Source organism: Myotis brandtii, unplaced genomic scaffold (assembly GCF_000412655.1).
Source record: "Myotis brandtii unplaced genomic scaffold, ASM41265v1 scaffold679, whole genome shotgun sequence".
Classification (NCBI taxonomy): domain Eukaryota; kingdom Metazoa; phylum Chordata; class Mammalia; order Chiroptera; family Vespertilionidae; genus Myotis; species Myotis brandtii.
Window position 1 is genome coordinate 13,134 of NW_005370653.1, and position 13,828 is coordinate 26,961.

The window sequence follows — 13,828 nt, forward strand, 5'->3', positions numbered from 1 at the left end:
GCCCGACAGCCGCGCGGGAGGATGGCGAGGCGGCCTGTCTCTGTGCGGCGTGACCCTCCCTGCTCCCAGCCTTTCATGTTACGGGAAAGGAGCGCTTACAGAACTGCAGTCTTCTCACTTTGCCAGGCAAGGTCAAGGAGGCAGGGCACAGCAGGAGAGCGACCGGAAGGGCCTCGCGGTGCCAATTAGGGAAGGGGCGCTGGCCCGGCCACAGCGCCCGTCTCTGTGCAGCGTGACCCTCCCTGCTTCCAGCCTTTCATGTTACGGGAAAGGAGCACTTACAGAACTGCAGTCTTCTCACTTTGCCAGTCAAGGTCAAGGAGGCAGGGCACAGCAGGAGAGCGACCGGAAGGGCCTCGCGGTGCCAATTAGGGAAGGGGCGCTGGCCCGGCCACAGCAAGCTGCTGCCATAGGAAAATGCGATGGGTGTGGCTGCGCGACTCCCACAGTGAAGGAACCTCTGATCTGGCCAAGTAAACGCTCCCCGCAATCTGAACGCTCCCCTTCCCTCTTCAAGCGTGGTCTTTAAGAGCTGCACAGCCCGGCCGGTGTGGCTCAGTGGTTGAGGGCCGACCTATGAACCGGGAGGTCACGGTTCAAATCCTGATGAGGGCACATGCCCAGGGTTTCGGGGCTCCATCCCCAGTGAGGGGCTTGCAGGAGGCAGCGGACCAGTGATTCTCTCTTATCCTTGATGTTTCTCTCCCTCTCCCTATGAAATCAGTAAAAACATGTTTTTAAAAAGTGCAGATAGCCACATAATTTGAAGAAAGCTGTTCTCAAATGCCCAGGCTACCTGGCTGAACCTCCCTTGAAACTACACTGCAGCAGACTCTTCCTCCTCAATCCCCCCATTTCTGCCCACGCCCCTTGTCCCAACAAACCCCTCGTACACCTAATTCCACCCTAGGCCTCCATTCATGCACATTCCGACATCCTTCAAAAAGGAATAATTGTCATCAATTTGAAGGATCACAAGATATACCACGTCCTTAAAACATATACACACTGAGTTTCAAAGGAACACATCTACAAAAACAGAAGCAAGCCCTGGATGGTTTTGCTCAGTGGATAGCGCACTGGCCTGCGGAGTGGGGGGGCGGGGGGGTGTCCCAGGTTCAATTCCAGTGGAGGGCACATGCCTGGGTTGCGGGCTTGACCCCCGGTGGGGGGCATGCAGGAGACAGCCAATCAATGATTCTCTCTCATTAATGATGTTTTTGTCTCTCTCTCTCTGAAATCAATAAAAATATATTTTTTTAAAAAACAGAAGCAAGCAGGAAGAGGGACTCATCTGAGAGAAAGGTGTTTTTGTTGTTAAAATATGTTTTTATTGATTTGAGAGAGAGAGGAAGGAGAGGGACAGAGATAGAACCATAGAGAGAGACACATAGATCAGCTGCCTCTTGCATGCCCCCTGTTGGGGATCAAGTCCACAACCGGGGCATGTGCCCTGGTCAGGAATCAAACCTGGGACCTCTGTTCATGGGTCTACACTCAACCACAGAGCTACACAGGCCTGTTGAGAAAGGTGTTTTTTTTGTTTTTTTTAAAATATATTTTATTGATTTTTTACAGAGAGGAAGGGAGAGGGACAGAGAGCCAGAAACATCGATCAGCTGCCTCCTGCACACCTCCTACTGGGGATGTGCCCACAACCAAGGTACATGCCCTTGACCGGAATCGAACCTGGGACCCTTGAGTCCGCAGGCCGACGCTCTATCCACTAAGCCAAACCGGTTCTGGCGAGAAAGGTTTTTTTAAGGGAAAAACGTAACTGCTGAACTGACAGACACAAGAGGAGTGGCAAACAGCAAACTGGATACAACAGAAAATGAGGTTCCATGAGAACCGGACAGAGAATAAAAGCAATAATTGATTAAGTAATAGGAAAATAATAGTTTAAAATAAAAGGCTAGTCTTCAGACCTCAAAAGGGTCTCCCAATACGAAGAAATATTGAGGAAGAGACCAGACCTAGAAATAATCTGGGGACATCTGTTCTTTTTCAATCCTCACCCAAGGATATTTTTCCATTGACTTTTAGAGAGCCTGGAAGAGAGAGGGAAAGAGAAACACTGATGTGAGAGAAACACATCGACTGGTTGCCTCCTGCATGCACCCCGACCAGGGCCTGGGAAAAGCCTGCAACCGAGGTACGTGCCCTTGACGGGAATCGAACCCAGGACCCTTCAGTCCACAAGCTGACGCTCTATCACTGAGCCAAATCGGCTAGGGTTCTTGGTGACATTTTTAATTTGAAGGACAAAGGAAAAATATTGAAGTGTCTAAGGAGGAAAACTCCCATTTTATACACTAAAAAAAAGAAACTCAAAATGGGCATAAAGCTTTTCTTCCACAAAACCATATGCCAGAAAGTAGCAAATGTCTATTGTTTAAGGAAAAGACAAGGTATTGCATATGCATAGGCAACAGAAAATCATTGTCAGATTGTGAGGGTTCAGAAAGTGTACCCATTTTTGAAATAAAAGCACCCCCCCCAAAATAAATTAAAAAATTAAAAAAAAATACACACACACAAAAAAGAAAGAACCCTGGCTGGTGTGGCTCAGTTGGTTGGGCACTAAAAGGTTACCAGTTCCATTCCCAGTCATGGCACATGTCCAGGTTTCGAGTTCGATCCCTGGTAGGGAGCATGGAAGATACTGCCGATCTCACATCGACGTTTCCCTTGCGCTCTTTCTCTCTCCCTCCCTCCCAACCTCCCTCTCTTCCTCTATAAAAATCAATAAAAAAAACAAAGAAAGAAACCACTGTAAGAATACCAGGAGACAAAAAAATAAAAACAATGAAAGGATTGGCCAGACCATGTCGCAGAATGATATCTGGGCCCAAATAAAAACTTAAAACATTACAGAAAAGGGAGTGGAGGGGAGTTCAGATATAGTTCCAATGAAGAGAAACCAAGAAAAACGAAGAGCAAAATGTCTTCATTCGGTTGTTACTATCATCATGAAACAAGGCAAGTGTCCAAAGTATTATTAAAAGATCACAATAAGGAAAAAATACAGTTCTTCTTGCAACTTGAGCCATTTCCACGCATCTAAGATGAAATGCAGTTTGTACCACCCTCGGAAAGATTAAGCCAAACGTTGAGCGTATGTATTTCACTCACTCTTACAAACTCCCACCTGCCCCCACTGAATCTAGCTGGCCAATTTCAACAAAATTTGGGATCACAGAAAATGTTTTTCCTTTTGCTAAGACTTTAAGCCCTGTGATCTCTTTGAATAGCCATGTGACTTCCTAAAGAACTATTACCATCCAGCTTTGCCCAGAACCTTTCATTGACTTTCTATGTGATAACCATACTTAAACAGAGGACCCTGCTAATACTGTGAAAGAATGATGGTATGGCTTTCTCCCTTTCAGGAAATCGTTTAAAAACTCATGAAAACAACAACAACAAAAAAAACCCTCAGGTGACAAGAAAGTTACCACTGCGACCTCTACAGACACCTACACTTATGGTATGGCTTTCTCCCTTTCAGGAAATCATTTACAAACTCAGATGAAAAAAACAACAACAAAAACCCTCAGGTGAAAAGAAAGTTACCACTGCGACCTCTACAGACACCTACACATCTGACAACTTGGGTCAAATGGATAAATTCCTTGAAAACATAACTTACCAGAAATCTGAATAGTTATATGTTTATTAAATTAAATTTGTTATTAGAAACCCTCCCCACAGAGTCAGGCTCAGAGGGTTTCACCCATTAATTCTATAAATGCCACAATGGGAAAGCGGGCGATGAGAACCGGCTCACGAAAAAGCCAGCTTTAGCGTCAACAGGAATAACGGCCGAGTCAGCGTTGTGCGGGTTGTAAGTGCTAGACTGGAAGGAACCAGGACATCAGCTCGGGGCGTCACTTCTTCTTCCCTTTCAGGGGCCTGGCGAACAGCGCGGGGTCGATCTGCTCCTGGGCCAGGCCCCGGACGGAGAAGAGCCGGGCGGCCCGCTCCTGGAGGGTGCCCCCGCACTTCAGCCCCCGGGCCATCAGTTCGCACTTGAGCTTCTCCAGACCCAGCGACTCCATTTCTGCCACGGAGCTGAAGGCCAGTAAATCTACAGGTTCCTGACCCAGAGCCTGAGGGGAGAAGAACACAACAGAGAAAACATTTAAAACAGGCTCCTTTCATCAAATCTAAAATACCATCTACCTTAACATGGCTTCCTATTGAATGTATTACTAAGAAAGAATAAATAACACAATTATGCTATAATTTGGGATATACATACAAATTCAGATTAAAATGTGAAAACTATGCCCTGACTGGTTTGGCTCAGTGGATAGAGCGTCGGCCTGCGGACTGAAGGGTCCCAGGTTCGACTCCAGTCAAGGGCATGTACCTTGGTTGCGGGCACATCCCCAGTGGGGGGTGTGCAGGAGGCAGCTGATGGATGTTTCTCTCTCATCGATGTTTCTAGCTCTCTATCCCTCTCCCTTCCTCTCTGTAAAAAAATCAATAAAAAAACAACAACTTTAAAAATGTGAAAACCATATAATTAATGAAAGGACACCACCTAGTGGCAAAAAAACCCACAAATTCTGGAGCTAAAAAAAAAGTCTAAGGATTTTTAGGGGGACAGGGCCAGCTTCACCACCATCAACCTGTACGTCACTTCTGATTATCGCACGAGCCTTCCCACTAAGTAGCTGATGGGAAAAGCACCTTCATTTCACTGACTCACTGTGGAGACTGACAGACTTGGCTTCAGACACGACCCCGATTACTTACTGTGCTTCCTGCCTGGTCCCCCCGTTTGGTGCTGGGAACGCTCTCCCCGTCTTCTCCAGGTGCTGCCCTGGCCGCTCGCTCCCCATCAGTGACTTCTTCTGTCTCTTTCTCCTGATTCAGCGGGGGCCCGGCTGCTGCTGCTTCTCTGGGTCCTCTGCTCTCGGCCTCCTTTTCCTCCGGGGCTGTCTCTGTTTCTGCAGCCACCTTCCTTTCCACACGCTCCTGGGCAGATGTGTCCCCCCGCGGGGCACACAGGTCGTCTGAAATACCTTTCCCAGGGCCAGCCCCAGGGCTCGGAAGCTCTGGTGAGCTACAGTCTGTACTCCGCGCCCCTGCCCTCTGAGGACTCCTGGGAACGCCGGCCGCCCTCTCCGCTCCAGCACTGTCACTGCTCGGCACAGGCGAGCTCATTCCTGAGGTGCCAGGGGCTTCGTCACTGTCGTCATCTGAGCTGTCAGAGCTGGACCCCTCCACAGCCTCCAGTCCTTCCATGCCCAGCCTGTCAGAAACCACAGAAAGGTTCACCGCCACTTACAGCGGCCACTTGAAAGGGGCTGCGGTTTGTGCAGGGATCAGATCCTGGCTGAATAAAAATATCTAACCTGAGATGGAGACTATTAAAACATTGCACCAGTGATCGGAGTTGGCCAGGGGTGGGGGGTAGGGGAAGGGAATTAACTGCAAAGGGGCACATGGGGAATTTTTAGGGGGATGGAAAGATTCTGTGTCTTGATTTTGGTGGTGGTTACGTGGCTGTATTTTTTTAAATTATTAGAACCGTTCCACAAAAAAAGGTTAATTTTACTGAATGTAAATTATACCTCAATAAACCCGATTAGAAGAAACACACAATGCCTTTTCTCCCAAAGCATTTCACTCCCATTTCAGAAAGAACACATAACATTCTCTGCTGGACTCAGAGTTACATGGTCTTTGGTTAATGATTATCTTTCTGTCCCTAAGGGCAGGCCTACAAGGAAGCCAGATCCATTTGGACTTATCTAGAACATGGCCCAAGGGAACTGAGCTGGAAAGGGAAGGACCAGCTGGGGAGGGCGGGAGAGCTAGCGGAACAAAGGATAAGAAAAGTCCTGTTGTGCTCTTGACCTATGAGTGCAAGGGTGGTGAAGAGAGGTCTGGCAAAGGGACCCAAGGCCTCAATTATGACCTTGAAAAACCCCAGAAAAAAAACAGAGCCACCTGCAAAGCACAGCTCTGGCATGTCCACTCGGGGTTATTGAAAGTTAACCCTTTCCACACCAAATAGTAATTCAAGTCTAAAGCAATTTGTGTGATCTCTCATGGACGGAAACATATTGTCCTTGAGGTTCTATGAATGGCACTCACAGCAGAAACCATCACGGGTGTGCACAATGTGAGAATCACTCAACTCTGGAGGTTGAAGTACACGGGAAAATGTCGGAGCTGCCATCGGACATCACTTAAAGATGTGTTTATCCCAGACAGACACGGAGGCCATGGCCCATGGCAGTCCTCAAAGCTCCATTTGGAATGAAAATGAAACACACTTACCAAAAGCATTTCCTTTTCGGGGCACCGGATCCTCCGTCTGCTTCTGGTTTGTGAGGCCGCTTCCGGGTCTCCCCCACTTCTGCTGACACCACCTTGCTGGAGGAAGCCTGCATACCTGGCCAGAAATGTTAACAGCTCGGTGCCTACTCTCTGGACTAAGGCTAATGGAAGACTCCAAGTAACCCAGATTGCAACAAGAGCTGCGATCTAGAGCTCTAGATTTAAATTTCGTGAGATGTCATATTCAAGATGGTGAAAACAAGATTAACCTCAAATTTACACCGATGTAAAGCAGGAAGCGTTCTGGACCTGGAACCAGCATTTTAAAGCACCAATGACCAACTTGTCCACTCTGAGGCCAACAGGGTCAGGCCTCGCCCTCCCCACGCCTAATCATTTGCATGCATTTGTCTTTCCCTTGTTGTGTCAGAACCTTTTGGACAGGAAAGATTCCTTCTTATTCAATTGTACCCACAATTGCCCTAGCATAACGCTCTGGATTCTAATAAAAGTTCATGGCAATCATTCCCACTAAAAACCATTAAAAAAAACAACAAAAAAAAAACTGACCTAAAACTGGAAGCAAATATGTTAAGCTCTCGGCACCTCCTAAAGACTTAACATCCCGATGAAGCACAAAGACTGTTCTTAACTGGGGCCCACGGAGTCAGGCATTAAGGATACCAAACGTTATGTGGGTTTGGGGTCTTTTTTTTTTTTTCTGGGCTGTAAGATACACTGTGATCAAGATTGAGGGGAGAGGTTGCACAGCTTTCATCAGATCTCAGAGGTCCAGCCCTAGCCGATTTGGCTAAGTGGGTATAGCACTGGCCCATGGACTGAAGGGTCCCGGGTTCAACTGCGGTCAAGGGCACGTAACTTGGTTGCAGGCTCTATCCCGGCCCTAGTCAGGGCCCTGAGCGGGAGGCAACCAATCGATGTTTCTCTCTACCTCACCCCCTCCCTTCCACTCTCTCTAAAAATCAATGGAGCCCTAGCCAGTTTGGCTCAGTGGATACAGCGTTGGCCCTGGGACTGAAGGGTCCTGAATTCGATTCTGGTCAAGGGCATGTACCTTGGTTGCAAGCTTGATCCCCAGTAGGGGTTGTGCAGGAGGCAGCTGATCAATGTTTCTCTCTCATGGATGTTTCTAACTCTCTATCCCTCTCCCTTCCTCTCTGTAAAAATAAATAAAAACATTTTTTTAAAAATCAATGGGGAAAAAAAGAAAAATGAGAAAAGAAAAGATCAATGGAAAAATATCCTTGGATGAGGATTAACAACAACAACAGAGAGCTTCTCAAAGGTCTGTGACCCAAAAACACTGAAGAACCTCTTTGTGTGCCGTGGGACAGTCAGGGACAGCTGGCCTCAGGGCGCCTGCTGCCCACACCAACCCTCCCCCTCACCTTTGAGGACGGAATCCTCCAGGCGCTCGGCCATCTCGTGGCACTGCTGCTGGTAGTCGGGGTTGGTGAAGCAGTGCCGGGGCTCCGCCAGCTTCCGCTGCAGCCGTTCCAGGCGCCTCTGCTCCTTCTCAGCTTCTCGCTCAGCCTGCTGCTTCACCCACTCAGCCATCCTGCGGGGGGAGAGAACGAGATGTAACCGAATGGCTGTCTTATATGCATTTCCTCCCCCCAACAAAGTAACGCACTCTTGCTCAGACTGTGCTGTTCCCTCAGGAAGGTGTGCCTCGCTTACTACCAGCATACTGCCATGGACTTAACCGAGACCTAGAGATAACTATTAAATTATGGAAAAGGTGCCCTAGCCGGTTTGGCTCACTTGATAGAGCGTCGGCCTGGGGACTGAAGGGTCCCAGGTTCGATTCTGGTCAAGGGCATGTACCTTGGTTGCGGGCACATCCCCAGTGGAGGGTGTGCAGGAGGCAGCTGATCGATGCTTCTCTCTCATCGATGTTTCTAACTCTCTATCCCTCTCCCTTCCTCTCTGTAAAAAATAAAATATATTTAAAAAAATATATGGAAAAGGTAACATCTGATAACAATAAATCAGAACACAAGTTTATATTTCTGATATGCATGGCGCATGTATCATCGCCACTGATAGAAAAGTATGTTTCTCTCTTTTAAAAAAAAAACAAAAACAGCCTGACTGGTGTGGCTCAGTAGTTAAGCATCGACCCATGAACCAGGAGGTCACAGTTCGATTCCCGGTCAGGGCACGTGCCCAGGTTGCGGGCTCGCCCCCCAGTAGGCAGCCGATCAATGGTCCCCACTCATCATTGATGTTTCTATCTTTTTCTCCCTCTCACTTCCTCTCTGAGATCGATACAAATGTATTTTAGAAAAACAAACACAAACGGCCTCTTACGCTTTTTCATGATTGACATCTCGTAGTCTCCTCCCACTGAGGTCCCGGCAAGCTTCCCGATTGGTTGTCTTCTCAATCTGCGCACCGAGAGCTCGGAGCATAGACCCGAAGCCTGAGCAGAGAGACACGTGGGGAGAGCGGGTCACAAAGCGTTCAGGATGGGAAGTGCTAACCTCGTGGACACAGTGATGCAGCACAAGATCAAAGGTGATCTCTGCTTTCTTTTTCTCTTTTAATAAAGGAAATGGACACCAAGATTCGAACCCAGGGCACAAAGGTAAAAGTGAACTTGATTCAGCCTCATGCCTTCCCTGCTTCCTCTTCTATTTCTGAAATACTGCACCTGCACCACTGAGATATTGTAAAGGCCTGTACCCAGTGCCAAAAAAACACAAGATTCCCAGATGAGGAACTTTAAAAAGCATAGGGTGAGATTTTATAGTGAGTTTAAAAGGAAAGGCAATTTGAAGGTGTCACTGGCTGATAGCACACACTTCATTCTTACTGCCACAATTCCAAACAGCAGGATGATGATAATCTGAGATGTCCGCTCTCTGAAAATCACGGTAGATTTTGAGAAAGCTTAGGGATTGCATCTTAGTGCATCAGGAGAAAGACTAAGAACTGTGTATATTTAGTTTTTGCTCATCTAGTTCCTTCTCTTTTCTTAGATGTGTTAATACCACCGGGACCTTAATCCCCAACACATAAGCAGTTGTATTTCATAAAGTGACTTAAGACCTCCCTTGGAAATACAGTAATGAGACCAAATCTTCATAAAAGCGGATTTGGATGTTTTACACGCTTTCTTCAGCAAATTGGACAGAAGAAGGGCCATCTCTCTCCATCCATCTTCCCGAGAGCTTCAGCGCCTAGGAGCTACCCAGCTGGAGAAGGTGGGAACTATATCACATCACAGCATCTCCCTCAAAAAGAACAAAGACATTCGAAACCAGGGAAGTACAGGATTTCATAAGGCAAAACGTAAGGCTGGCCCAGCATAGGGACCAAGGAGTCTCTTCATTTAATGCACCTGCAGAGGTGACACAACTCGGCACGCAGGCGACACTCATGTCCTACCTCCTTTTCCACCCCGAAGTCTGGGCTCCAAACTATAAACAGCTCCATGCTGCACTGTGTCACCGGCGTCAGCCAGCGAGCCGTTGCGTTTCACGAAGAAGCATTCCACGGGGACACCCTGGAGACAAACGGGGCTGTTAAAAACGCTGTTCACGAGACAATACAAGTTCTTTGCAGGAAGGGTCCTAGCTTACTGTCTTTTTACCACTCCAGTGACAAGCAGGCAGTGTGTCCAATTAATACTTGTTTAATTGAAAATGAAAAATAAATAAATAAAACCAGTAAAAGAAAAAAATCATTTCATATGATGTATTCTGCGTACAATTTTTTCCTGATACCTCATCATAATATAAAGAAGTTGTTTTTGTCTTTTGGGTGAAAATAAAATCACGAGTGGCCCCCAAGTGTAAAAGTGAAAATGTGCATCCTGAAAAGTGTAGGTAAAAGGACAAGAAGAGGCGGAAGGAAGGAGACAAGGGTCTGGTTTTCAATATCCCTATATAAGCTTCAGCGGTTTTAGGACCAACTGGCAGCCAGCGCCTGTCTGTCCTGCTGGCATCCCCCCCGAATTACAGCCAATCACTGCAGAAGCCCAAGCGCCCCCAGAGCCACTCTGTGCGTTCTCAGAGCAAGTGATGAAAGGAAATTCTAAAAACTGTAAGTCTTTCCGAGCCAGTGTCTGATGCTGTAAACTTAAGACAATAGAGAAGTGTTCTCCCAAGTGACACGGAACTTAGGAAGCACACGATTAAATTTACGACGTCAAGGAAGAAGCGATCTCAACCCCAACAGAGAGGACAAGTGCATCACTGGCCCCTTCCTGAAGTGGACGCTAGGGACGTGCATTCTGAGCCATACCGCTCCGCTATGTCAATGGGAACCTTTCATTCATTCATTCATTCATTCAACAAACATTAAGTGCCTTTTTTTCTTCTGGTCGCACCTTGGATCAATTGTAAGTTTGAAAACTACTCACGAGATTAGAGTTATTATCAGAGATATTAAAATCCAACTGTTTTGCCGAAACCGGTTTGGCTCGGTGGATAGAGCGTCGGCCTGCGGACTGAAAGGTCCCGGGTTCGATTCCGGTCAAGGGCATGTACCTGGGTTGCGGGCACATCCCCAGTAGGAGGTGTGCAGGAGGCAGCTGATCGATGTTTCTCTCTCATCGATGTTTCTAACTCTCTATCTCTCTCCCTTCCTCTCTGTAAAAAATCAATAAAATATATTTTTAAAAAAATCCAACTGTTTTGGTCAGAGGGAAGGTGAGGGGGGAGATCAACCAAAGAACTTGTATGCGTATATGCGTAGACAATAGGGTGGTGAAGGCCTGGGGCAGGAGGTGGGGGCGGGCTAGAAGGGGTCAATGGGAGAAAAAAGGGGACATATGTAACACTTTCAACAATCCCGATTTAAACATTAAATAAAAACCAAAAGTAAACTATTGAAAAATAAATAAATATGGAATACTTATTTATTCCATATTTAACAAATATGGAATACATATTTATTCCATAATAAACATGGGGGGGGACAATTATTTTGGAAAATATTTCCCCATTCAGAGGGTCAAAAACAGCTCTGATAGTGTTTTTTTTTTTAATTATTGGGTTGCAGTGTAGGAAGAAAAAGGGGAAAGCTGAAAAACCACGTTATTTGCAAACACACACTGCTTTTCCATGGAACCTGTCCAAGATTTGGTTCAGACTGTGGCGTAACATGTGTGAAGCTTATAAATGACGAGCAGAGGAAACAGCCTAAGGAAGCAAGGATGCGGTGTGGTTACAAAGAAAAACAAGCCCTAGCCTGGGTTTGGCTCAGTGGATAGAGCATCGGCCTGTGGACTGAAAGGTCCTAGGTTCGATTCCGGTCAGGGCACATGCCTGGGTTGTGGGCTCGATCCCCAGTGTAGGGCGTGTAGGAGGGAGCCAATCAATGATTCTCTCTCAACAACAACAACAACAACAAAAAACCCCAAAAAAAGGGAAAAAAATGATTTTCTCTCATCATTGATGTTTCTCTCTCCCTCCCTTCCTCTCTGAAATCAATAAAAATATATAAAAATAACTTTAAAAAAGAAAAACAATACTATATCAAGAGCCAACATTAAAATTAGATTCAGGGAGACCACCCAATTCTTCAGATAACTGAACAGGTTTCATATCTTAGTTGGCAAAAGCTTGCTTGTTTAATAATTAAGGAAACCACACATGTAACTTTACAAGTCCAACATAGGTTTTCAAAAATATGCAGGGACAAATGAGACTATCAATTGATTTGTGAAAACATCTAAATACCAGGCTCTGCTCCACCAGCCATCGACCGACCATTCGCATCCAGGTCAGGCCCCCTTCCCCGGGTTGTGGGCTCGATCCCCAGTGTGGGGCGTGCAGGAGGCAGCCCATCAATGATTCTCTCTCACCGTTGATGTTTCTCTCTCTCTCTCTCGCTCTTTCTCTCTCTCTCTCTTCCTCTCTGATATCAATTTCTTTTTTAAATGACGGGCCCTAAGAAGCCAAAAATCCATACCCTCAACAGACACCTGTGTTTGGCTGTCCCAACCAGTGAGTGACCAGGTGAATCCATTCCCCTCCCCGACCATCCTTTGGCCTGGGTCCGGATAGGAAATACTTCCCCTCTAGGTTGTTCATTGGAATGTTTGATCTGTGGACAGAATGTGACTATATCCAACAATCACAGAATGAATGTAGCAAAATGAGCCTCAAAAGTCATCCGGTCCAAATGCCCCATTTAGGAATGAAAATACGGAATCCCAAAGTGTTTCCCGTTAGTCCGGACTGAGGGCTGGACTAGGCGTCCTGAGCGGAGTTTTCTCCTTTTCTGTGGGGTGAGAACAGCACCACCACCACCACCACCACCACCACCACAAAAAGCAAAGGGAGGCCTCAGCATCAGCTTGAAGCACCTTAAAACTGAGGAACCCTCAGCCTTAAAAAACCGAAAGCCCCAAAAAACCAACACCCCACCAGCGGTTCTCAACCTGTGGGTCGCGAACAATGAAAATACATCCTGCATATCAGATATTTACATGACGATTCATAACAGTAGCAAAGTTACAGTTATGAAGTAGCAACGAAAATAATTTTATGGTTGGGGGGTCACCACAACATGAGGAACTGGATTAAAGGGTCGCGGCATTAGGAAGGTTGAGAACCAGTGCTCCAGACAAACCCTCTCGCCTCCCACCCGCTCCCCTGTCCGGCTCCTTCCCCCTCCTTCCGGGAACCGCGAACCTCACCTGGTCTTGGCAATGGCGGTGGATAAGGTCTTGGACGGAGCACGCGGCCGAGACATCCCGCACCGCCCTGCACCCAACGCCGGGGCCGCGAATCCACACCAGCGCCACCGCCTCCGCCATTTCACCCAGTCCCGGAAGCAAAGACTCCCCGGGCCTTGCGACACAACTGGCCCGGGCGCCTCTTGATGACGTCACCTAGCCGCCCGGCGCCCCGCCCCTCAGGTCTTCCGCTCGCCCCGCCCCTCCCCTGGGGCAGGTCACGTGATCCCCGGCCGCCGAGCCCAGCTGGCAGCGGGAGGGGAACAGGAAGAGCCTGGCCGAGGCCGATAGCGCGCGGAGCGCCCGGGCGAGGCGTTGCTAGGGGCGGTTGCTAGGGCGGGGCTCCAGGGACCCGGTATAAAAGGCTGGCGCGGGGTTATGTTTCCAGGCGCTGGCTGTCACCGATAAGGCGGTAACGGAGCACCGCCCCGAGCGCGGGCCTTGGCCCTGGTCCTCACATCTGTGCGGTTATTTTTGGGTCGCGGGGAATCGTGGCCTTGGAAGGCACTGCTGCTGGGGCGGGAGGGGAGAGGCTGCGATCCCGGAAACGGTTTTGGGGGGGCTGCTTCCTCGACCCCGGGGAGCTCCCCCTACCCGAGGCGGGGAAGGAAACCACCTCCGGAGGTCTCTAAACAACGGCCCCCGCGTGGTTTGCCCTTCGGGCTGACCACGCCTCCTCTTCCTTTGCAGAAGCTGCCAGCCCCTCGCTGTCGGCCAGCCACGCTCCGTTTATTCTTATTTCCGCCTGTTCGCGCTCTGCGTTATCGCCGCTTCGGCTCTGTTTCCAAAATATTTCACAGCGAGGGCCCCCCCCAACCC

General features: G+C 48.1%; 1 protein-coding gene across 1 annotated transcript; it reads right to left on the reverse strand.

Annotated features, from left to right (window-relative positions):
• Positions 1-3,658: 3,658 nt before the first annotated feature.
• SDE2 (SDE2 telomere maintenance homolog (S. pombe)) lies at positions 3,659-13,136 on the reverse strand. Its single transcript, XM_005881332.2, has 7 exons — positions 12,971-13,136; positions 9,712-9,829; positions 8,632-8,743; positions 7,707-7,876; positions 6,298-6,412; positions 4,765-5,263; positions 3,659-4,112 (listed from the first exon to the last, which is right to left on the reverse strand). Exons 1-7 carry the CDS (start codon positions 13,088-13,090, stop codon positions 3,891-3,893), a joined length of 1,356 nt encoding a protein of 451 aa, XP_005881394.1. The 5' UTR covers positions 13,091-13,136; the 3' UTR covers positions 3,659-3,890.
• Positions 13,137-13,828: the final 692 nt, after the last annotated feature.

What these genes read in the sequence shown, in the direction of transcription:
- SDE2 (XM_005881332.2), bottom strand. Translation starts at nt 13,090, where the DNA reads ATGGCGGAGGCGGTGGCGCTGGTGTGGATTCGCGGCCCCGGCGTTGGG. An exon ending in ACCGCCATTGCCAAGACCAG is followed by an intron (nt 9,830 to 12,970) that starts GTGAGGTTCGCG and finishes GTTTGTCTCCAG; the next exon opens with GGTGTCCCCGTGGAATGCTT. An exon ending in ACTTCGGGGTGGAAAAGGAG is followed by an intron (nt 8,744 to 9,711) that starts GTAGGACATGAG and finishes CTCTCTGCTCAG; the next exon opens with GCTTCGGGTCTATGCTCCGA.